This window comes from Ambystoma mexicanum, chromosome 7p (assembly GCF_040938575.1).
Source record: "Ambystoma mexicanum isolate Mex_15411 chromosome 7p, UKY_AmexF1_1, whole genome shotgun sequence".
In the NCBI taxonomy this organism is placed as follows: domain Eukaryota; kingdom Metazoa; phylum Chordata; class Amphibia; order Caudata; family Ambystomatidae; genus Ambystoma; species Ambystoma mexicanum.
In genome coordinates, this window is record NC_090939.1 from 855,888,772 (window position 1) to 855,914,474 (window position 25,703).

General features: G+C 42.8%; 1 protein-coding gene across 5 annotated transcripts in view; it reads right to left on the reverse strand.

The window, feature by feature from the left end:
* The window catches only part of DHRSX (dehydrogenase/reductase X-linked), a 1,538,459-nt gene that overhangs the window by 228,247 nt on the left and 1,284,509 nt on the right, over nucleotides 1–25,703 (reverse strand). For all 5 annotated transcript variants that reach the window (XM_069637026.1, XM_069637025.1, XM_069637028.1 and 2 more), the window contains one exon: nucleotides 8,240–8,447. In XM_069637026.1, the coding sequence (XP_069493127.1) occupies nucleotides 8,240–8,447 (208 nt within the window). The remainder of the gene's footprint in view (nucleotides 1–8,239; nucleotides 8,448–25,703) is intronic.

The following is a 25,703-nucleotide window of genomic DNA, read 5'->3' on the forward strand; positions in this document are numbered from 1 at the left end:
TGCAAATACTGTTGTCCACATAAAAGTCCCGCTTCCATGTGCTGTATCAGTTAAACTCGGACCATTTGTAGATCATATCCATTGAGAAAGCATTCCCTTCTTTCATTCTCAGTATGAATACTTAGGTGTGCATGTGAAGGATCGAGTTCAATCCACAGTGTTTGTCATGGCTAGCATTTAGTCTTTGCCAATATCCATCTTATGTATGCCATTGGATTCAGCTTGACTCATAGGGCCACAGATCTCTAATATTTTTATATTTATTCTTGAGTTTCCCTTATATTATTTAAAATAGCATTTAGAGGAAACAAGGTGAGGCAGGATGGATCGAATGATGTGTCGTCTTCCCTCCACCATGATTAGAGTTTGCTGGGAAAGCGGTGGGTGATCACTATACGCGTGCCTGGGACTTCAAAGACATCTCATGCATGATCCTTCAGCCGCCCGAACAGTTTGTTCCTCTCCTTTAAACCGGTAAGAACTATACTGACTATTGAAATGCTATATTCCTACCATATGTATGGGCTAACCACATGCAACCGAGTGCCCGCACACCTCTATGTTCCGCTTTAATTGGGTTGTATTGTATTCATCTAGCCGCCCACTACGGTATTGACTGCCTATGGTACCCCCACTGTTACTGTGTCATCCTTATCACCAAGTAGATGTATATATTTACTCTTAGCCCAAAGCTATGTGATGGCTCTGTCCACACTATAAATCTGATTCCTCAAATCCAACCTTTAGTTCCTTGCCATTCAACCTGCCTACCACGGCTTACTTATTGTCCTCTAGCCGGTATGGTATAGCATGCCCCTATACTCCAACGTTTAGCTGCTCCACTGATTGTGTATCCCGTTTACTGCCTTACTCATACTGCTCTCTAAGCCTGCAATGCCCATTTGGGATCTAGGTGCTCCATGATTCCAGTTTAAATGCCTATTGTCGCAGGTACTGCATTATATATCTCAAACCTAGGTGCCCTTATTTGTGAATAGTGATTATCACCGTACATGTGACGCATATATATTGCCTCTCACCGTGGATGGCAAACTTTCAAATTTAGCTGTACCTTTGCTTATGCACACTGTATTTGGCTCCATCTGCATTGCTTGCTAGCCTACATTGTATATCTTAAATTTAGGAGCCCTCTGACTGGGCATATTGCATAATGACACATACATTGTTTATCTTAACTCCTGGTGTTACACTGACTGTGAATATTAGGTATACCGAATCCATGAAAACATTTGACTTTCAACATTTAGACAATGTGTTACGCCTCCACAGTTCACCAAACCTCATTGATACCTAGTCTTCTGCAAACTACCAATACCTTACGGTATCAGCATCAGCATGCCCCTATTAGCTAGTAACCAGACTCTCTACTTGATAACCCTTGCTCTAATTATCACGTTCTACACCATGGCACTTATCACCACTAATAAGACACTGCCATCTATGACACCTACCACTACTGCGTCCCTCCCTAACCCGACAGACGCTATAAATCACCTATCATACAAGCCTTTACGCCTCAGGGCGAGACTAGACAAAATATATGAGCCTCTTACTAGGTTGCTAAACATATCATATGCTTCCAGGACCGCTAGCATGCCCCTAGCCCTCTTGTGCAGCTCCAATCCTACTAAAAAAAGCTCAGTAAAGCACAGCAAAACTAAAACCCTACACACACCCTTGCCTTCCATTCTCAACTCCACGAGCCCCCAGATAAAAGGCACCTTAATTTACTCCAGATAGCTGGTAGCACATGCTACCGATGTAGCCGATCTGATCCTGAAAGAGGATCTAGACTTTCTCGCCATCGACGAGACATGGTTACACCCTGCTGCAGGCCCTATGATCATGCTAGCAGTCCCCGATGGGTTCTCCATCCTAAGACAGGACAGACAGAATGCCAGAGGAGGAGGTATTGCTTTTATCTATAAATGCGGTCTTGACATGAGACTGGCCACCCAGTCCAACCTTCAGTCATGCGAATCACTCTCAGTTAAAGTTCCCCTAACTAATGACCAAACCTTAAACGTCCACCTGATATACCATCCGCCAGGCCCACCTGGAACCTTCGTGGATGACATTAACTCCAACGTAACCAATAACCTTAAAAGCTCCTCACAAGTACTTCTTCTTGGAGACTTGAACATGGGCTTCAATGACCAATCAGACCAGCTTGCCACAACCGTAGCTAACACCCTATCAGAACTTGAATCTTCCCAAAGAAGTAACACTGCCACCCATGAGAAAGGCAGGATTCTTGATTGGGTGGCAGACCATAACTGCCAGGCCAACATCCTATCCACCTAGTGTCCTTCCTGCTCTCTACCAACAAACCTCCACCTACTGCGGTCCTTAGGGCTCCTCCTACACTAACCAGAAACAAAAAAAAACATTACAGTGGATAGGCTCCTACCGATACTGCTCCCTACTCTCAATTCCTTCCATGATAACTCTGACTCTGAGAGTAAGGTTGAAGAATATAATAAAATCATGACGACCTCCTTGAATCAGATTGCCCCTGCGAAACTTAGACCAAGTAAGCAGAAAACTCATCTGAATAACTGGTTTGCACCACTCCTAAAAAATCGACGACAACGAAAAAGAAAATGCGAGGCCACATGGATAAAACATCCATCCGAAGCCAATAAACTTAAACTTACTAAACTGTCCTCCCTGTACAAAAAAGTAATTTGCCTTGCAAAACGAACATCTTTTGACACACGCATATCTAATGCCAAATCTAACATAAAGGAATTGTTCACCATTCTCAAAGAAGTAGAAACTCCAATAGCACCACCAGACACTTGTATAAAAGATAAAAAATGGTGTGAGGATATTCAATTTGCCTTAACTAATAAAATAGCCACTCTACAAAATGAAATTTCATGCAAACAAATTGGCTCGAATGATCCCTTTGCCTCCAGTACTACTGGTAAAGCCAGTAGAGATGAATCCACGCAATTTAACTTCACTAAGGTCTCTATCATTGAAGTGGAAAGAATAATTCTATCCCTTAAACCTTCGAACTGTCAGGGGGACATATGCCCGGCACAACTTATCAAGGATGCGACCCGTGATCTATCGCCATTCATCACCAAACTCATTAATGCGTCCTTCACCACTGGCATTATTCCCACCAACCTGAAACAGTCGTGAGTACTCCCACTTCTAAAAAAAACCTACCCTCGACCCATCTATACCTACCAATTATAGGCCCATTACTACAGTGCCTTTTCTTCTAAAATGTTTGTACAAGGTAGCATATACCCAAATTCAAAAACACCTGGAACAACATCATCTGCTAGGAGCTAGACAATCAGGCTTCCGCCCCCAGCATGGCACTGAAACTGCCCTCACCGATTTGAAGACCCAAATCGACAAGCTCAAAGACAAGGGGAAATCAGCACTAATCCTCCTCCTAGATCTCTCAGCTGCCTTCGATCTAGTCGACCATTCTATTTTATGTAAACATCTAAATACAGCAGCACACTTCTCCGATCAAGCCATCACCTGGATTAGATCCTTCTTAAATGGCAGAACAATGAGGGTCTTCTCGCCGCTAGCTGCCGCTGACCCCATACCCATTACCGGCGGTGTGCCTCAGGGATCTTGTGTCTCGCCAACACTCTACAAAATCTTCACTAAGCCCCTTTTCGATGATCTGGATCATCTTGGTATCATCTACACTAACTATGCAGATGATACCCAGATCCTCCTCTCGCTTTCCGGGGATTACGAAAAGGATTTGGCCTTGGTGAATAGAGTGTATATCATCATCCAGACATGGATGGCCACTCACGGTCTATGCCTGAATGATGATAAAACTGAACTCATCATCCTGGGCACCCAATCCAACCTAAAAAAACTAGGTCCCAAATACTTATCATTCACAATCGATGGCAATATCATAAAAGTAGAGCATGCGGTAAAAACACTCGGCTTCTACCTCGACTCTCACCTATCATTCACTAAACAGGTTAGCTCCCTAGCATCCTCCACAGCCTACACGTGCAAATTGATACGCACTGGTAAACCCTTCCTCTCAGATAGCAGTTGCATTACTCTAGCCCTCATCCTCTCATGCCTGGACTACTGTAATGCCCTCTACTTAGGATCACCCAAAGCCATCATCAAAAGAATCCAAATCCTTCAAAATAATGCTATGAGAGCGGCCCTAGGCATGTCCCGAAGAGACCATATTTCCGAGATCAGTCGACAGAATAACTGGCTCCCAACTTACGACCAAGTCTTCCTAAAAACTCTATCACTGACAAACAAATCTCTCAATAATGCTGCACCCATTTATTTAGCAGAGAGATTTCACAAGCAGACGTCTACTAGACCAATAAGACTTGCCAATAAAGACTGCCTTGTCATACCCAGCTTCAAACGGTCTACAATTGGAGGTAACAGTTTCCCGGTGAAAGCGTCCAAATTATGGAACACTCTGCCTCCTAGCCTAAGAATTAACCAAACTTACCACAAATTCAGAGCTAACACTATTATATAGCTAAAATCTGACAACCAGCATTCCTAACCTAAGCAGGAAGGTCTACTGATATGACTACGCCAGCCTGTAATTAGCCACTCTAATCTCTATTCCTGCATTGGTCTTCTGTATATCATGTTTGAAAATATGCCTCATTGTATTTAATTATTAAATGCATGTATCCTGTATAATTCTGTGTATATAATTCTTGTATCATTTTGTGTAACTGAGCTTCGCATATTCTTGTATCTGCTGCGCCCTGTTACCCCCGGGTATGAATCGCATTATAAATAATAAACAAACAAACAAACAAATCAGTAATTGACTTCCTCCTTTCTGGATGGGGTGACACATTTGCATGGTTGGGTGATTCATCTAAGGCTATTGCTATACACACAACCAATGTCCTATCAGATGCAGAGCTGGGGTGCTGTGAAGGCTTGGGCACAGTGTTGCAGTGCCTAAACATTCACATAACCATAGTCAAATATGTATTAGCAAAGGGACAGCCATTGCATCTTGAGTATTAGGACCTTCCTTCATCTTTCGATATTTTTTACCCGAACAAGATGTGGGGTATGAGTGTTACAGTGAGCTGATGTTGGTTTTCTCTGGCACAAGAAGGGTACGTCAGCAATGTGCTTCTCCGCCACCTTTTATATCTTGACCTTAACTTAGTGTCCGAAGTATTGTAAAACATTAGACTGCATGTTCGTTGGTCTGGGAAGGCTTTGTCTACCTATACTTCTATATGCAGACAACACTGTGCTTTTGGCAAGATGCACTCTGGCGCTCTAGTTATTGGTAGATTCCTACACTGATTATGCGCCTCAGGGGGGTCTACCACAAATGCCTCAACATCTAAAGTCATGCATCTGGGAATACAAAATCATTGTATGTGACAATTATTACAAATGGGCATAATCTAAATAGATGTAAAGCATATGATTACTTGGACTGGCAATTTGATCAGTCACTGTCTGGGTGCACTCATATTGACAAGCAGATTATCAAGTTGAACCAAAGTAATGGTGCTATGCATAGGTTTGCAAATTTGTTAAAAAGACAATTTACCTACCTGGATGAAAGGCAACTATCTATAAGTTGCTCTTTTTGGTGGGGAAATATGGGGCAGCACACTTGCCATTGTTATTCAGAGAGCAGATAGTTCCTCCCGCTAGTGTATTTTGCGAATGTCAGATGGCACCTCTACCTATGTTATTCATTTAGAATTGGGTATCACATACTTAACAGATCTTTCATCTACTAAGACTTTGGAGTTTTGGATTCCCATAGAACCCTGAAACTATTCTAATCAAGCCTGCCAAGAAGTCTACTTGTAACATTGCCAAAATATTAAACTGGATGAATTATGTCAAATAAATGTATTTGCTTTAGGCCAGAAGAGCTAGTTTCATATTTATGAACAGATTTTGATTAACACAAAAAGCACTGTGAAAACCACTAAGCTAACTTCTTTAGCTAAAGCCGGAGCAGACAAATAAGAGGCACACAATGGCCCTCATTACAAGTTTTGTGGTCGGGTAAAAAGTGCTGCTAACAACGATTACCGGCACGTTTTTGGACCAGCAAACTACAAGTTTGCCAGTAAGGGCTGTTAACTACCGGCAGGCCTGACCTGCCAGTAGTTCGGGCCCCTACCGGCAGATGTTTCACTGAAGCACCAGCACCGTTACTAACAACGTTCCTTTCCGCTGCCCATAATATCCCGGTATTACTGGGATATCAGACGGCAAAAAAACGGGAAGGTGAGTCTGCTAGTAACTCACTGATGCTACCGGCGGGTTACCGGCAGACTCATAATAAGGGCTAATGGCTAGATTTTACATATTATTTCATGCAAGTCATATTTGGGTTGGATGTATCAATATAAAAACAGAGTAAACATCACACGAGTAAACATCACACAAAAGGTATACGCGTTGATTTTATCACTCCCACAAATACAACACATGATTTTGGGGTGTTTCTTGTAATTATGTGTTATGGTCATTTTCAGTTATGTTATTCATTTGTTGATTTGTATGTGATGTAGTAGTGATCTAGTAAATCCTTTGTAGGTTCTACAAAGGTACGATACAGATGCCGTTTTTTATCCACAACTATTGAATTGTAATAAGATTTATTTTTGATTACATTTCTTTTAAGGTTGTGGTTTAGGAGCCTACTCATGTAGTTGATCGATCAGGATACGTGGGTTGCCTCTCATCATGACGTCTTGTAACTTCCTTTAAATCATGTACTTTAATGATTATTTATATTAATTGTCTTTGTATATAACATTCTTAACTGAATTGTTCTGATTATGTTCTATGACATTTTGTAAAATGTTTTATTGATAATTAATTTTCTAAAATACACTTGAAATTGATCAACTTCAAATTACAATATTCATTATTAGTTTTCTTTTAAACGAGTTTTATTTGTGAAATCTAGCCTACTGAGATTCTAATCTGTGTTCAGGAGAGTAAACATAATTGTCATCAGCGAATACTTATCTGACTCCACAGCTGCAAACATAACATGTTTTCAGGATATCCCTCATGAATATTCATGAGACAAATTTACATACACTATTCTAAATACATGCAAATTTATCTCTTGAATATTCATGAGGGATATCTTGAAAACTCAACACGTTTACGGTTCTTCAGACATGAAGTTGGACACCAGCTATCTGACTGGATAATAACAAAATCGAAACAAAAGAGGTGATGGCTGAAAAGGTTTGAATTAATCTTAACCTCTGGGCAACCCTTCAGACCATTGTTATTCCACCTTGCAAGCCATTATAGAAAGGGGAAAGACCATGTGCTGATCAGGTTTAGTCCCACCCCAAAAGGGGCAGTCCGGCACAAATTGCTTGGTCATATTAGTTCTTCAGGAGACCACAAGCAGCCCCAGACATGGGTGTCATTACAAGTCTGGCGGTACGTAAATAAGGGTGCCAGAAGGAGCCTACCGGCACCCTTTACGGACTGCCAGACTACAAGTATGCCTGCAGGGGCCGTTGCTCTTGGCAGGTCTGACCTGCCAGGGGTACCGGTCCCTGCAGGCATGGTTTTCACGGAAGCACCGGCACCGTTATAAACGGTGCTGGTGCTTCCGTGTCCCCACTCCCGTGGAGTCCTTTCCGCTGCCTGACATCCCAGGTCGCCAGGACTTGTAATGTCCCTGTGGCACCGGGATATCCAACGGTGGAACAGTGTTACGAGTTCAGCGGCAATCGGCTGGTAGTACCAGCAGGTTATCGCTGAACTCGTAATGAGGCCCATTTCGGTGTCATTTGGGAGGTGTAGCTTGGTCCAGTAGGCTCAGGGCCCACGTCTGAGCCTACCCATCCCATTTGGGGTGTCTAACGCAAAACAAAAGAGGTGATGGGTGGAAGGTTCAGAATTAATCTTAACCTTTGATATAGATCTAGACCCTCCAGCCTATTCCTATTCAGTGTTCCAACCCATTACAAAAGGCTTGGTCACACCCCAAAAGGGATAGTCCAGCCCAAACTGCTTGGTCACATCCCTTCTGCATGGTGCCAGAACATGTCTGGGTTTGCGTGTGGTCTCATGCAGAACTCTAGACATTCTCTCCACTGGACTCATGTACACCATTTACAATTACGTTCCTGACACTGAGTTGGAAGTTATATAAACAAACGTACTCCATGAATGAAATATCAAAAGAATCAGAATTGTGAAAAGAATAACATACCCTCATAAACAACCAAGATGTCATCCACTTGACCAATCTCACAGGCCAGGAGGTATTTTTGTAGAGCTCGGTGTTCACCACCCCGGGATCTACCGCATTTGCGGTCACGTGGCTCCCTTCTTCTGTTAGATGATGATGCAGATGGTAGGTAAACAGAACAAGGGCAAGCTTGCTTTGGGCGTAGGCTCCATGCGGGGAATAATAACAACTATTTTCAAATTTTAAAAAGAAGAAAGGACAATGTGTAAGAGAGAGGGAAATCCATCAGCCACATTAACACAAATCCCCCCACTTACCAAAGCAAACAATGGACACAAAATGCAGCAATAACAGCAAAATCGGACACAAGGTGTATCATTCACAAATAGGTTGCCTGCTTTCCTAGAGATGCTCATTTTATTCAAATCAGTGCCCTTTTAATATGAAGAATGTTATAATAAATGTGAATGAATGAAAAAAGTCTCTTTGGGGTATGGGAGGAAATGCAAAAAACGTGGCATTTAAAAAAATACTCCTAGATTTGAAATATGCAGTGCCTTCTGTGTACCCGATGCAGTCAAAATCACACACTATACCAACTCACAATTAGGTGGTATTTCAAAAATTGGAGGCATTTCAAAAACCACATTTTGACCATAGCCGCCATAGGCATAATTAGGTCCATACCCTGAACAGACTGCCCTGGATGCCAAGCAGTAGCAGCAATGCAAATGGCTCCCATCGCGCATGTCCAATAATGCTCAATGGGCATGCAACGGAATGTGCGCATGAGCCATAGAGCTGCTGAGTCCGACTCCATTCTACTGTGGCCTACTGTGCATGCACTGGCACAGGTAGCTTTTGCCGCTGTGCTGATGCTAACAAATGTGGAAGTGCTGTACTTATGTGATACAGCCTCGTACCGCACTGGCAGGGGGGTTGCCTTAATCTTCCCCGAGTGGGTTCCATCTTACTTACCCAGCTCTGCACTTTCTTTGAAAGCCTGGTTTGCAAGTTGGACATCTCTCCTATCAGCACCCTGACCATTGCCACCATTTATCGGCCTCCAGGAACCACCAACCTGTTCCTCTCTGAATGGGCTGACTTTTGCTCTTCCTTACTTTCATCCACATCCATCATCCTCCTACTGGGTGACTTCAACATCCAATTGTCGCCTCCCCAGGCTCTGCAAAAATGCTCTTCACTGACCTCTGCACCTCGGTTTCCTTCTCCATTCTCCCTTCTGGGCCAACCCACTCAGCTAGACACACTCTGGATGCCCCCATGCACTCTGACCTCTCTCTCTCTCACCCGCTCTAGTCACCCCGCTCTCCTGGTCTGACCATTCTTTCCTCCCATCCCACTTGAGTCCCCTTGTCCCCCCTGAAATCCCCCCCGAAAGTCCCACCAACCTCATTTGCCAACAGCTGCCCAATGAAACGCGTGTCTGTGGCTGCCTTCGCTTCCACCTTAATCCCCCTCACCCCCCCCACCTCTGACTCCACCTCTGACTCTTCCCTCAGCAACCTATACCTTTCCATTACCAAGGCTCTTGCCATTCTTGCCCCAGTCATGAGGATCTGCCAGAAACCTGTCTCTAAGTGTAACACCTGGTACGACACCGAACTTGCGGCCCTGAAACATAATTGCAGGGCTGCAGAACGGAAGTGGCAAACCTCAGGCTGATCCTCAGACAAACTGGCCTGCTGCCTGATCCAAAGGCAATACAGACACTCCATCCATGCCAAGAAAAGAGCCCACATTCAAGCATGGGTTTCCAGTGCATCCAATAACACAGCTTAACTTTTCAAGATCTGCTTGGAATTAGCCAACCCCTCCTCAGTCTCCTCCTCCCCTTGTCCCTCCCAGGTCCGCTACAATGCAATGGCCTTACACGTTGAGTCCAAAACCCAGGACATCCTTACGACCCTTGCTACTCGCCCTCATAACCCATTGCACACTCTCTCACCTCAATCCCCCCTCCCTCCTCTGTCCTCCTTCACCCCTTTCACACCTGAAGAAGTTATCAGAGTTGTCCGCTCCATGAAGGCCTCTTCTAAGCAGGTGTCTCCCTGTTCATCCAGGGCCATCAAGGATAACATTGGCTCTCTTGCCCCTGCTGTGGCTGATTTCTGCAACTACTCTTTCATCACAGGATCTTTCCCCTCCTCCTTTAAGCACTCCCTTGTGTGCCCACTCCTGAAAAAACCTTCATCAGATCCTACCTGCCCTGCCAACTATCGCCCTATTTCCATCACCCACTTCCTGGGGAAACTGCTGGAGAAGTTGGTTTTTCCCCAACTCAACTCACACACTGAACTTGTTGGTGGTCTCCACGACCATGAATCTGGATTCCAAGCATCTAGAGGCACGGAAACTGCTCTTCTGAACACCTGTGAAGAACTGCTTGCATCTCTGGACTCCAACTCCCCACCTGTCCTTATCCTTCTCGCTCTCCCCTCTGCCTTTGACAACGTCAACCATTCCATCCTCATACAAAGGCTCCACAATATCCTTGGGATCTCGGAACGGGCACTGGACTGGGTGACATCCTTCCTTACTGAACGCTCTTCCCAAGTCATCCTGGGCCCTTCCTCCACTCCTACTTCCCTCTCCACCTGTGGTGTCCCCCAGGGTTCTATCCTCTTCCCCAGGCTCTTTAACCTTGCTGTGTTTGCAAGCCTCATCTCCCCCTTCTCTTCCAACTTCCAGTATTACGCAGACGATACCCAGATTTTTTTAAAACTCCCTGCAGACCCTCTTACATCCTCCATCAGCCCTGACTGCCTATCTGCCATCCAGTCTTGGTGCACTGCCAATTATCTCTGCCTCAACGCCTGTAAAACAGAGATCCTTCCCTTCGGGACCCCTGCTCCCTCCTTCTTTCCTTCACTCTGGCATTCCTCTTTGGGCTCTCCCCCTGCGCCCCCTCTTCTGAAGCTACAAACCTTGGAGTCATCTTCGACTCTGCTCTCTCCTTCAGCCCTCACAGTCAGGACATTGCCAAGAAGTCCCACTTTCAGCTCTTCCTTCTCAAAGGAATTCTCCCTTTTCTCACTTTCCCCCAGAGCCTCAATTTGACCCAAGTCATGGTTCTCTCTGGGCCTGACTATTGAAATAGCCTCCTCCTGAATCTACCATCTTCCACTCTGCGACCCCGCCAGCAAATCCAAAATAGGACAGCAAGACTTATACTTGACCTTAAGCCCAGGGACTGCCTCTCTCCTGCACTAAAAAGTCTTCACTGGCTCCTGGTTGCTGCCCAGATTACATTCAAATCCCTCTACATCATCCACAAAGCGGTGTTGGCCCGGGGACCACACTATCTTCAACTTTATTTTAGTAAATACTCCCCCTTTAGACCACTACGCTCCTCTGGCTCTAACTCGCTGTGTGTAAAGCATTTTGCTAAACAGAGGGCAGGTGGTCGCTCGCTTTGCCCAGCTGGCTCCCTCCTATGGAACAGCCTCCCCCCTTTCTGCGCCTTGAGCAGGATCTTCTTAATTCTGGAAGCTCCTTAAGACCTCTCCTTTTTACCTCCTCCCTCCCTTCTTCTCTCTCATGCTAATCCCACAGTTGCTGCGATTGGTGTCCTGGACCCTTATGCATCCTCAGGGCCCTGTCCTCCCACACCCAATCGGCACTGCTCCGGTCTATCTGCACCTGCACTTACACCCTCCGCCCTGGTATTCTACAGTGGTGGTTTAAGAACCTTCCCATGCAATCATTACAGAACACAATTTTTGTTATTGTTATATTTGCAAGACATTTTACAAAATGTACCTAACAGCCGCAAAACAAATGAATTGTCACAAATTATGAATTACACAGAAGCTTGGTGAAAAATGGGATGGCCTTTGAGGTAGATCATTTTTATATGGCTACGGTGTGCTATGATATGATATGGCATTTATAACGCACCTATACGCAAGTGTTTCGAGGCGCGACACAAGTGTTATGGTAACATGTTCTGGAATGCGGGAGGACGGAAGACGATGACTTATCCCTGTTAGTCCTGTCCAAAGCAAGGAGGAACGCTTGAGATAATGGTCTATACCAATGTGATTTATACGGCTGTATGGATTTTGCTATCTTGGGGTCGACATGACTTGCCACTGGTATTTGTCGTTGTGTATTGTTCACTTACCCATTAGTTTCCTACCCTGTTGGTGCAAGCTCTATGGGTAACTCATTGACTGGCCATTCTGGAGTTCAGCAGACATGGCTGGTTTGAGAGAACATGGGTTCATGGAATGTGAGCGGCATGAATACCCCTGTCAGAAGGAAGAAGGTGCTAAAGAAGTTGCAGAAGATTTTTTTCCTACTGAGGACACACACTTGCTGAAAGGGGAACACAACTCCTTTGTGAGAACTGTAGATATAATTTACTTAAATGCAAGGGCACATGTTGTGAGAAAGGGGCTAGTTTCTGAGGATTTAATCTACACGGGGGTACAAGATTGCCCTCTGTCTTCACTATTAATTGACCTTTCCCCTAGAGCAGTTTCTGCAGATTATATGCCAATATAATGCGAACATGATGAGTGCTGTTACATGGCCATAATGGACTACATTGGTGCAGCCAGTCTGGATAAGTGTTCTTACTGTTGCATGGAAAATACAACAGGAGTATGTTCTTAAGTGGGGATAGTGGCATACATTGCAGAGCCTGCGTGGACATGTTTCCTATAGTATAATTACTGACATTATGGGCAAAGCAAACATGTTTGTTCTTATATGGGAATACTGGCTTATATTGGTGCAGCCAACATGAAAATGTTTTTATGCTTGTATAAATAGGGAGCAAAGGTAGCATGAAAATGTATTAGAAAATGCTTCTGTGCACTGTTGGTGACTTGGTAACTATTGTATTTTTTTGCGTGTGATCCCATACAACCAATTTGCAAACAATGTGTTTTTTTACTCTATTTTGCACAGAAAGTGTGCTATAGAATGCTGCGATTATATACAATTATTTTTACAATGTTCACAGCTGGAAGAACCCTCCGCCAAACCTCCCTTGTTTGGTTTGAGCTCTCTCACTACGGTCAGTCACTGCTGCATATTTGTGGTAAACATTTACACCACTCCAATTAAAAAATTCCCATCAGCCACTGTAGCCATGAACATTGAAAATGCATTTAATTTTTATATTGAGCACCAATCAAAAACATCAGGAGTTAGTGTCGCTTTGAGTGGCAGTCTATGGGAGGGCCTGGGTGACTCACCCATTAAAATAAGAAAACAGTACTGATAAACTGTTCAGAATTGGTATAAAAAGTGGTTGGTAGAAACACATTGGGCCTCATTACGAGGTATGCAGTAGAGGGATAACATGGCCGGTAGAGATGCCGGCCCCGTTATCCCTTTACCGCCCCATTACGAGGTCTCCTCGCGGGACCCGCTAAGGACGTCTGGTAAAACCAGGCGTCCTTAGCGGGTCCCGCGAGCAAACCAGGATGGAAACAACGGGCCCATCATTGACACGCCCGTTGTTTGCATCTTCCCCATTTCCATTGAGCCCTATGGGGCTTCGAATGGGAATGGGGGTGTACCGGGTCCGGGTTCCCGGGAAGGGGAATTACCGGGCCCTACAAGTTCAGAATGGCCCGGTAATTCCCCATTCCGGGAATCCGGACCCGGTACCCGGTATGGGGGTCACCATGCCGCTACTAGCGGCATGGCTACCTCCATATGTGTAATGAGGCCTATAGACTGTTAAGCCCAGCATCAGCACTTTTCACCCAAAAATCATGCGACTCTGTGCATACCTCTTTACATGGGTCTTTCAAAACAGCTGCACAGTCTCATGCTGTCCCACTTATATGTTCCCTCTCAACATGCCCATCACAACGTGGTCTCAGCAATACGGTTTGAACAAGATACTGCACACCTTACTGCTCGAAGTACAGCACCTCGTAATTTAAATGGTCCGACACTGGAGCATTTAACGTTCACTAGGGATCAGACCGGGATCTTCAGAGGGCCTTTTAGGTTGCATTTCTGATAACGACCCTGTTTTCCCTCATTCTCAAACTGAATCCCTGCTCACAAGATCACTTTGAAAACCTGCTCAAAGTTTCAGCCCACTTATTCCTATGGGAACGTCAATCTATTTGAGTATGTAGGGCTCAACGTGAGGGCAATATATCCAGGTGGAATCATACTCCATGCTTCCCTGAAATTAACCTTCCCGACGTCCCCGCTTTAGCCCTTGGCTATTCATTAGCGTTAGAAGACGAGGGATTCAAATGATGGTCGTCTGTTCAGAGACTGTAGGTCTTACCACACATCTTTCAAGGCTTCCTATAACCAAAGACATTTCCGGTCGCACACTAACATCATCTCAACTGCATATGTTGTTTCCGTTATCAATTTTTTTAATGCAAACTGCACTTTGCATTCTAGTCACGCGAGTACCAATCTTTGAGGTGAAGCACGTATTAACGCAGGCAACAGCCACTGCATGGTTGCGCAGCGTGACGCGTGAATAAACCATGAAAAAGCCATGATAAATCAAATAGAATGAGGTAAATTGATAATGACCATTTGTAACTCTCTGAAAAAATTGAGAAAACAACAAACACATTGGTGATATATTAACCGATGTTTCACTTTCATTGAAAGAAAATAATCAAAATGCAGAAAGAGTAAAGGAAAGAGAGCAATTATAGCACATTCATTATTTTTACGATGTTTTTTTAATTAAATTCAGTTTTTTTTTAGATAAATAGATTTATCGAAGCAGAAAAAGGTCAGAGTTATGGATTTCATTTGCTCATGGCAATCATTATTAACAGTATTTTTGTTTTATGTAAACGTAAATGAAAACGGTAATCTAAGCAAGGAAAGGCTGTAATTGGACGCGGATCCAGTTTCCCGTTGTGATAACATTTGACTTAATTGCTGGCATTGGACATTACAGGATCCTCAGAACTGGTCAAGTAGCACCAACCGGCATTATTAGTTCATTTTCAATATTCCTCACTTTTGTATTTCGTCTTAAATGCATTTGTTTTCGACATCTGAGCAGAATATATCACAAATGTAACGTACTGGTGGTAACTTTCAGTTCAATTTTGTCGAAAAGAGGCATTTGCATCTCTATACAGGACTATAGAGGTTGTGTGTTATTTCCCTGGGTTCCCTCCAGCACAGTCCAGAAAGCTCTCACTGAAGTAGCACCTGGCGTGCCATGAAGACAGCAGATGTATGTTCACGTTCCATGATATACAGGCTTGCAGTCTGTCCTCCACAACAACAACGCAGCTTCGCCTGACAGCCTCTGATACAGAAGGCGACCCTGAACCAAGCCGACACGCTCCAAAAATACCCAGGCCCTACAGGCTTCAAAGCTGCTTGCAAATGTGGGACAGGCTTGAGAGCAGCTGCAATAATCTTACCAGCTAACGAAAGAAATAAGTGAAGCACAGCAAATACTACGTGCATAATTGCATATTTTTAATATCGGATCAGAATTTTTGCAATACTTATAATCCATTACAATAGAATTGAGACCGTCACTGTACCATTCTTTAATGTGCAAATGGCATTTTCTACTTCTCATATATATGTTTTTTTTCAAGGGACAAACTTTAGTTAGAATGCAGTTAAGGTGACTAAAGATAATGCAACAAAACCCTTGAAATTCAGCACATTGGAAACCTCAGGAATGGCGCGTTCCTGTTGATCTGCCCCATAATGCCATTTCCCCCATTATGCCACTTTGTATGGCATTGTGAATCCATATTCTTATAATATATATGTGCTCTTGGCCTTTGCAACGGAAAGGCGCAAGTTAAGCCGGTCCTGAGTTTCCCAATCCGCTGAATATCAAGGGTTTTGTAGCGTTATGTTTAGTCACCTTAGCTGCACTTTACCTAAAGTTTGTTCTTTGAATGTCAAAGGTTTTATTATTCCATAGTTATTTTCGGCCCCACCACTGTATAATTTTCAGCACCATTGGCCTTAGGCTGTGCCCACTGTATATTTTAAATCAGCAGCAGGCCAATAGCCATGGCCTTCGACCATGCCCACTGTATTTTTTAAAAACACTAATTGGCCACTGGCCATGGCTGGAGCCGCCACGGCATATGGCTGTGTTTATTGTATTTTTTAAATCACTTCCTGGCCACTAGTCCTGGCTTTTGGCCAAGGCCAGTGGCCAGAGCTTTCGTCCGAGCCCACTTTCTTTTTTTTACACTAATAGGCCACTGGCCACGCCCTTTGGCCATGCCCACTGTTTTACAACACTGCCAGGCCGTCAGCCGTTTAAACGCTACCAAGCCACTGCCATGGCCTAGTGATTTTTCACCCCGGACTTCACTGTAGATGTATAAATATCCTTTTTTTTGTTGACTTTTTACCATAACTGCGGCTATAATACCAATGCACTACATATAGCTGTGATTATCGGTAGTTTCGGATAGCTGCGATTATCGGGAAAAACATTGGTAAAAAATGTTCCCCGGGACCCCCACTCACTTCCCAAGTGCCCCTCTCCTCATGGCAAGGTCCCACAAACTCCCATTTCCTCCCTAGCCCTCTCCCATACCCCCTCAAGCACTAGTTTGCCGATCTCATCTTCCCCGGTAGCCGCGGGTATGCCGCTGAATATTTGCAGCTACGGGAAAATGTTTGCGCTGCAAACTCAGTCCCTAGCCCACCTCCAACTCCCAAATGTGAGATGGTGCACTCTCCCCCACACACCTCCAGCCTGATGCCATTTCACTGTGTATCCACCTCTAAATGCCATTTTTCTGTATTTTGTTTTCTGATATTCGCGGTTATAGCCATGGCTATCTCTCGCATCAGAAAAAAAAGATGGCAGATTTTTCATTTCTGAAAAGCCTTTGTGCTGCAATGCATCATGGGGATATCATATTTTTTTGGGGAGAAGGGGGCACACCCTTTTCTGTCAAATATTTTAAAAACTACTCGACACAATAACCCCAAACCACAAAAGGATTGCGAGTCCACGCTTCGTGCCGAAGTTGTTTTAGACCTGGTCCATATCCATCCAGCAGTTTTCACTGTGCGCTGGAGCAAAAATGTAAATTTTTTGTCAATGGGAAAATGAATGGAGAGCAGGCTGAAATTCCTTTTGTTGTTTTCTTAATAACTTTCTTATTTTTTAACGAATCTCTCCCAAACCTTCCAGCCTGGGGTATGGGGAAGCGTGTACAAAATTGTATAAAATATTTCAGCTAAATCTGTCACATGGTTCAAATATTATTAGCAATTAATTTTTTCAAATTCCTATGGAACTCGCAACCAACCTTTACAACAGAGCTCGCAACCACCATCCTATACTGCACTATTAAGTTGAATATCAAGTTCCATAGTAAACCGGAAAAAAGAATTGCTAATAACTTTTGACTCGCATAAGGGATTTGGCTGAGGTTTTGCAAACAATATTGTACTTGATATTTCCAGAAAAATCGATTAAAAATTAAAGACGTTATTAAGAAAGTTAAAAGAATTGCAGTTTTTGAACAGCAGTAGAGGTGAAAATCGCTGGGAAGATTTGGTCCAAATAAGTAACAACTTGGGCACAAAGCGTTGGCTTAAATTCCTTGACTGGTTTGTGGTAAATCCATCCAGTAATTTTTTTAATATTTGAGAGAGAAGGGGCTGCCCCATGTTCCTGTAAACCTTTATATCGGCCTTGGTGTTTTTTACAGCAGAGAGGCTAAGCGAGGGTAATAACTTTTGACTTGCTGGATGGATTTGGATGCTCAATTAAACAGGGGAAACCCACCCTTGTCACTCTAGAGTGATGACTCTACCTTTTAGTGGGGGGTAGATACATTAATTATAAAGAGAGGTAGATGGAACCTATCAGCAATTAGGCCATTAGATTTGTCTTTGATACAAAATTACAATTTTATTAAACACTCAATATAAAAACATATCATTGTAAAAATATACAATACATACATAAAAAAGACTTATAACTGGTCTTCGTGACAAGAATGAACCATACTCAGGCATCAAGATGAATAAATTGTTTTACAGAATATCTTCTTAAATGATGATATTCTAATGTTCGATTTGAACTTTGAATCCTTTTCTAGGTCTATATTCACTTAGACTCTTAAATTCGACATGTTTCAGTCCTCAAACGTCAATCTGGGACTTTCTTCAGGAGTAATGTCACGTTCCACTTAAAAACACAATTTCTTTCAAGCATAAAATCGATCTTCATTAATGAAGTAGTTATCTTTTTCAGACTGGCATAGCTGCTGATAGAAGAAAAATTAAAATCAAGATCCTGTATTTAATACTCAGATTCCTATACCTTCAATTTTTGGTATGCTGGTAAATAGGTAAAACAATTACCTTATCCCGCTTGTGGGTTTGGCCCTTGGTTTGCCAAAAAACGTCCTCAATAGGTCAGGAGTTGGCCCTTAAACCTATGGTATTTCGATATACCTGTCAAGACATATATTAATAATATTTCAGGACTCGCTATTGTGAATCTCGCTCTCGATGACAATTGTCTACTTGCTTTCTTTGTTACCTCAGGTAGTGATATCCTAAAAAGGAATCTCGTGGCCAGTTTTTCTCCCCACTTGTTAATCCACTTGATGTTGGTGTGGTATTTTCAAGAAACAGTACCTATCCTTGGGATATCGCAGAAAAAATAGAGAAAACTTACAAAAAGTTTATTACTTTCTATATGGGTGTTACTTCCTCGTTAGTTGTTGTTCATCATTAGCCCGTTGAATAATGGCTATAAACACATGCTTACCCTTTGTTGGGTGTACACACTGAGGTGCTCCCCCTTCAGAGTTGTTGCATCCCAGGCTAATATATAGCTTCTTGCTTAACAATAGCTGCTCTAATCCTTCCCGTTTTGATCCTTGCTCAGTGCTCTGGTCAGACTCCAGCTATAAAGGAACAGATATTCTATGAGTCCTGCCCCATTCAGTGTTACTCCTGCGTTTTGTTTCTAGCGCTCTATATTGCCTCTAGTCTGATTTAGGACCACTTACCTGTTCTTCCACTCTTTGATGTCTGTGTTGCCTCCCTTATGACTTTGAGGTCCTGGAGATTTTCTTAGATTATCCTAGGTACCGCGGCTCGCGCATTAATCGGGGATGACAAACACCACGTGTGATCAGCGTTTTCACTCCGCCGGGGTCCTGGAGATTTTCTTTGATTATACTAGGTACCGCGTGTCGGGCGCATTAATCTGATTAATGCCCAAGTATGGTTCATTCTTGTCAAGAAGACCAGTAATAAGTCTTTTTTATGTATGTATTGTATATTTTTACATTGATATGTTTTTATATTTAGTGTTTAATAAAATTGTAATTTTGTATCAAAGACAAATCTAATGGCCTAATTGCTGTTAGGTTCTATCTACCTCTCTTTATAATGGATGGATTTGGATGACATCTGCCAAATAACAATTTATCAAGAGCCTCACTAAACTGGACATTTTGAGAACGATTCGTTAGAAAATGAAAACGTTGTTAAGAAACCATAAAGACGCTGTTTTTAGCCTACTCACATTAATTTTCCCATAGAGAAAAAGTGAGGTTTTTGAACAGCCGCAACATGAAAACCGCACGGCAGATTTGGAACAAATAAGAACAAAAATTGGGGCATAAATCATTGACTTAATTTTCTTGACTTGTTTGGGGTAAATCAATACAACAGTTTTTAAAATATTTGACAGAGAACGGGGTGCCCATGACACCTTAACACCTCTATATCGGTATTGGTGCTTTGCAGCAGAAAGGTTGAGAGAGACTAATATATTTTGACTTGCTGGATGGATTTGGAAGACGTTTTCTAAGCCAAGAGATTGTCAAGGCCCACCCCCAACTGGAAGGGCTGAGAACAATTTGTTTTTTTTCCGATAACCGTGGTTATTTGTGTGTGTTCACGGATAACCATGGTTATCTATAGTACATTGATAACCGCTGCTATCTGAAAAAACAAATTGTTCCCAGCACTTCCAAGAGAGAGTTTAAAAAGAGATAAAGAAAAGGGGAGTTTACAGCAACAGTGAAGGGGGGGTGTAATGGGTGTGGCCAAATGCTATGGCTAGAGGGTTACTTTAAGGAACCGAATGGTGCAATATGGAAAGCGGACATGGCCAAAGGCCATGGCTAGTGGGCCCCAATGAAACCTATTGGGGCAACATGTCAATGGGCCACAGTGAAAGGCTTCACTTGGCAAGTTCCTGTGGCAAAGCCCATGTGCACATATTATAAAAGAAGGGAATCACAATGGCATACAAAATGGCATTATGGGGGACATAGCATTATGGGGAAATCAACAGGAGCGCACCGAGATAAGCTGGTCATGACTTCCCGCATCTGCTGAATTTCAAGGGTTTTGTTGCATTAAATCTGCTCAACTTAACTGCACCTTAACTAAGGTTTTTTCAGTGAATATATATATATATATATATATATATATATATATATGTATATATGTATTATATATATATATATATGCATATATATATATATATGGGACTTGCACTCCAAAGTGGCTCTCCGTATGGTGCAGATAAATAAATGCTCTGAGACTGCTTCTTGATGTGCTTTAGAAGAATTCTAGCTTTATTGAGGCGTCACAATAGACCGATTAAAAAGTGAAAAAACAATGCGTTTCGCAACCTACTGGTTGCTTGCTCACGTATGGCTCACTGAGTCTGCTGGTCACCTTATATCTTAAAAATGAAAGTGGAACTACGGAATCTCTATGGTTCAAAAGGGTGTGGTCCTTTCTTACTGTCGAGGAGTCTGTTGCCAGTGTGTAAGACTAAGATAAATATATTCACAGCTATGGCTGACGCAGCCAAATTTGGTTTAAATACATCTGGGTTGCTTGCTGTCTCGTGCAGTGAGCGCGTGGTCTAGCACTTAGGGTGCACAGTCGGACAGTTTTGCATGAGAATGGCCCCCTTCTGTAATGGCGTAAGACAAATTAAAAGTAAAACATGGTAAAGGTTCCACCGGGTAGTCCTAGTGGCTTTGGAACTCCACCTCCAGCATTTATATGTTTTTTTAGGCATAGAAACTCAGACTGCTCCTCACTGAGGTGGCCCAAAAGGGCTGAAACACGTCTGTTATAGTGTATTGCGTACTGTAGACATGATGTAGCCTAGCAGTTTGGTGCCAGAGTACTTCTTTGGTTCTGGACACGGCCTGAGTTGCACAAGGCTCCTCCGCTTCTATATCGGCAAGAAATGCTAAGCTGGAAAGGCCATAGCCAGGGATGGCTCTCCTGTTAGAGTGGGGGAGGAGGGGCGATGCTGCCTTGCCTTGAGTGAGAGATGTACAATTTAGATTGACATTCTAATATGCATTTAGAATTTCAATCAAGACATACATCTTCCAGAGCTCCAGGCAGCACAGTCCACCCGGGTGCTTTATTTGCAAGGGGACTGTGCTGCCTGCCTCTGAGCAGAGCACACCCCCCTGCTATGGAGAAGCCATCTGGTTGTGTGTGGCAGCGCCTGTGTTGTGAGAGCAGATACATTAATGATTAAAGGTATGTAATTAGTTTGTATATAAGCGTGGATGTAAGGGGGTTGTCTGGGTGCACTTCTATGAATGTGTCTATGTGTGAATAACTGTTATTACTGGGCTACACCGGCCTACATTGGTGGTGCCAGTCTGGCCATATATTCTGACTGTGGCATGGTATTTTTTGCATCAAGGGTAAAACAAACATGGTAAGTATCATTATGTGGCTAGAGGGAATATATTGGTGCAGCCAGTTTGCAAATACCTTCTTACTGTGCCATGGCATATTTCACTGGGCATCAAGGGTAACGCAAGCATGACAGAGGTTATTACGTTTATAGACTGGCCTACATTGGAGGAGCCAGTCTGTCCATATATATTTACTGCAGCATTGCATTTTATACTAGGCTTAATCATCACTTAATGCGAAAACATAATAAGTGTTATTATGTGGCCGGACTGGCCAATATTTCTGCAGCACGTCTGGGTATATTTTCTTACTGTGGCATGACATTTTTTACTGCCCATAAATTTTAATGCCAACACAATGACTTCTTACGTGGCCATACTGGCCTATATTGGTGCAGCCAGTCTGTATATATTTTTCTTACTTTGGCATGGCATTTTTTTACTGCCCAAAAGGAGTACGTTCTTTTATGGTAATAGTGTGATATATTGGTGCAACCTGCATGGACAAGTATGGGCACAGCTAGTATGACATTTTTTTATACTTGCATATATTGTGGGCAAAGGCATCAAGAAAACGTTTTAGAAAATTCCCCTGTGCACTTTTGGTGACTTGCATTTACTGGATTTTTTTCATGTGCTACCATACAAAACTGATTGCAAACTGTGAAGCTTTTTACCCAAATTTTCACAGAAGGTGCTGTAAAACACAACAGATTTTCTTAATAGAGTCTTACCTGTGAAAAAGCATTAAAGATGGTCATTAAGACAGTCATATTTCAGGTGTGTCTGAATCAGCCTTTTTTTCCTTCTGAGGTTTGTAAAATGAGTACAATTGAGGTGGGTACTGTTGCAAGAGAACATTTAATATCACGGGCTAATATCTAAACTTCCCAATAAAGACTAAGGTAAAATCAGTTACTGGTCGCATGTTTCTTACTCAACCTCTCATCCTCCTCAGGGTAAATGAGTACGGTTGATTCAGATACTATTAAGTAGGGAGATTGTAGGAAATCCAGGTGCCTCTGAACAGCCAGTAGAGATGTGGCAGAGTCTGTTACATGTCGAAAGTGTCTGGCTCCTCCTTTCAACCTTCCGGTAAAGATATACAAGCACTACTGAAATGGTTTCTACTAAAATTGAAAGATTTTGATATCAGGCTGGTACATGTAAAAGGCTAGCAGAGTTGGCCCAAAGTCAGATGCATGTCAGGTGTTCCCAACTCATCTTTTGATGCTTCACAGAGTAATACAAAATATCAGAGGGTGTTTACATTGAAAGGGGCATAAGACGGCAGGCTTCTACACCTGCAAGCTGCAAGCTCAATAAGTATGGTAAGAGTTAGGCATGTCATGTGTGCTTGCATCCGCCTTTCATCACTTAATGCGATAAAAATAAGTAGCAATAAGTAACAATGATATCAATTGTATTAAAAGAGGATATTTAAAAGACAGGTGTAACATCACAGATTCAGTAACAGGTCGTGTGTATCATTCTTATGAGGGTAATAAGCAGCACTGAAGTAGGTAGTATGACAGGATTAGCTGTCATTAGAAGCCTGAACAGTATGTCTGGGGGGGTTACCTGATTGTGATGTTTGTTTACTGATATGCAATTTAGTTGAACGATTTTGAATTATTTTATTTGGTTTGCTATTCATTTCTGTATTATACTGTTATGTAATGTATTTGTTGACATACTAATAAAAAGATGTTAAAAAAAAAAAGAAGCCTGAACAACTGGGGCAGAGTGTCACTTGTCAGGTGGGCCTCAGTTAGTATTTCACCATTCTAATAGTAATAAAAGAAGTACCATTAAATTGGGAAAGGCCGAGGCTGATACAGTTTCTTCATGGTGATGCATATCACCCTCGTTGAATCGTTCAAGTGTTGGGAGCAGTCTTAATACCTTTGAAAGGAGTCTTGAAAAACTGCATGCCAGGCTAGCAAAACTATGTCGGCAAGCGAGTCAGTGTGCAATTATGCTTCATGCAACCACAGATCGCCCAGCAAATCTAGCTCAGAGTTGTATTACAGGCCATGCCATATTTTGTATGTACTTATATTTCAAATTGTTGTCATTCTTTTGACCTTTTGTAAAGGTTACTGTGTAACCAACACATATAAATACATATATACCTATAGGCCATGTCAACGAATGCTTCACCTATCCGAGAGAGAAGTGGATCTTTTTATTGCCTTCACAGCAAACAGTTGGCAGTGTTTGTGGCGATAGCGAAAGAACGGGCTCAAATGTGAGAGGTATTTTTTGTTGTTAAAAGGCTGTTCAATAGCAGCAACTTAAAACTGTAGTGTGGATATTTGCAGATGCCGAGACAAGTTGCAACATGCGTGGTCGCGATTCATAAAAATACAGCTGAGATACGCACACGCATCTGTGATACGCAAACGCATTTATTAGACTCGGGGCCACACAGTTCGGGGCCCTTGGCAGAGAGGCGGCGTGAGATGTGAACTTGAAATCGCTATGCGATTCGCAGCAGCATGCCCTGTAAAGTCCACTCCCTCCTTACGTCCCAGGCAAAGGTGTTCAGAGTGCTTGTGGCAGGCCGACAAAAGACATGCCACAAAAGATTGCTTGCTAACTTGTTTTGTTGTAGACAAGAGTGGCTCGGCTAAACGGCTCTAGGGATTAGGGATTAAGCTAATTTAAATTAGTCGGTTCATATTCGAAATCAAATCCAGGCAAAAGATATCAGGATTGGTGACCCTATATAAAGAAGTTTATAGAACACAGGGACATAGGCTACCCCGCCTGTCTGGCACTGGCCAGTAGTGTTTATAGCACAAACTAACCGATCATAGCATAAGATCTGTACACAAATTAGAGAGCACCAAATTTACATTTGCACACTTAACACATTTTATTATCTAGTGTGACATAAAAAGGCCTAATTAGGCCGTTATACATACATGATCATTTTCAACCCCATCTTTTATGAGAGTTTCTACAAATTATATCACATTAAATATTCATATAATACACATTTTGCAATTGATATTTTGCACTGTGGGGTTAATACAGGTCGTGACTTACAATGTGGTCGTTATAACCAAAACATCTGTCTAGTCGACACTTGTAGTGTTTCTAGCATGAAATCGATGATTTTGTATTCTAATGCCGTCTTCAGGACTGTGGAAGTGGACTGAGTGGTGTCACTGGTGTACCCCATTAGTGGAACATCTAAAAGTAAAAGAATAAAATCAGAACAATGGTGTCTCTCAAAAGGATTTCTTGGTGCCTGGGGTGTGTGCTATAAGGTGTCCTACCTGCGCCATTGATGTCAGTGTCACAGGTGCTGAGAAGATATGCAGCGTTCTTCTCTAAAGGTGCCTTTTGTGCGCCTTTGGGTGATTGATCCTATATGAATAGGGTCTGGTATCTAGCTGATTCAGATGCAAAACAAAGGAATTATATCATCCTTGTGTTGTCTCAATGAATATTAAACATAAAAGACAAAAAAGGCCAGCTGCATCTATTGGTGTGCAGCCATTTTGGTGCACTAGTGCTGGCATTCTCTAATAGTATAGATGCCGCTTCATGGCGTATAGCCATCTATGGGTACTTCTAAAGATAGCCCCAAAGTTCCAGCTTGGTTATTTGTGGAACTTAATAGCTAAAAGATAGCAATCTAATTTGCAAAAGAAACTGCTACAGTGCGGTGCACTGTCTTGCCTGCGTCAGCCTCCTAGGTTGGTGTGCTGTGTCCACGGTAGTGTTTGGCGAGGAGCGCATGCGTGTATCCATTATGTAGTTGCGTTGTGCGTTGCTGCGCGACCATGGACCGC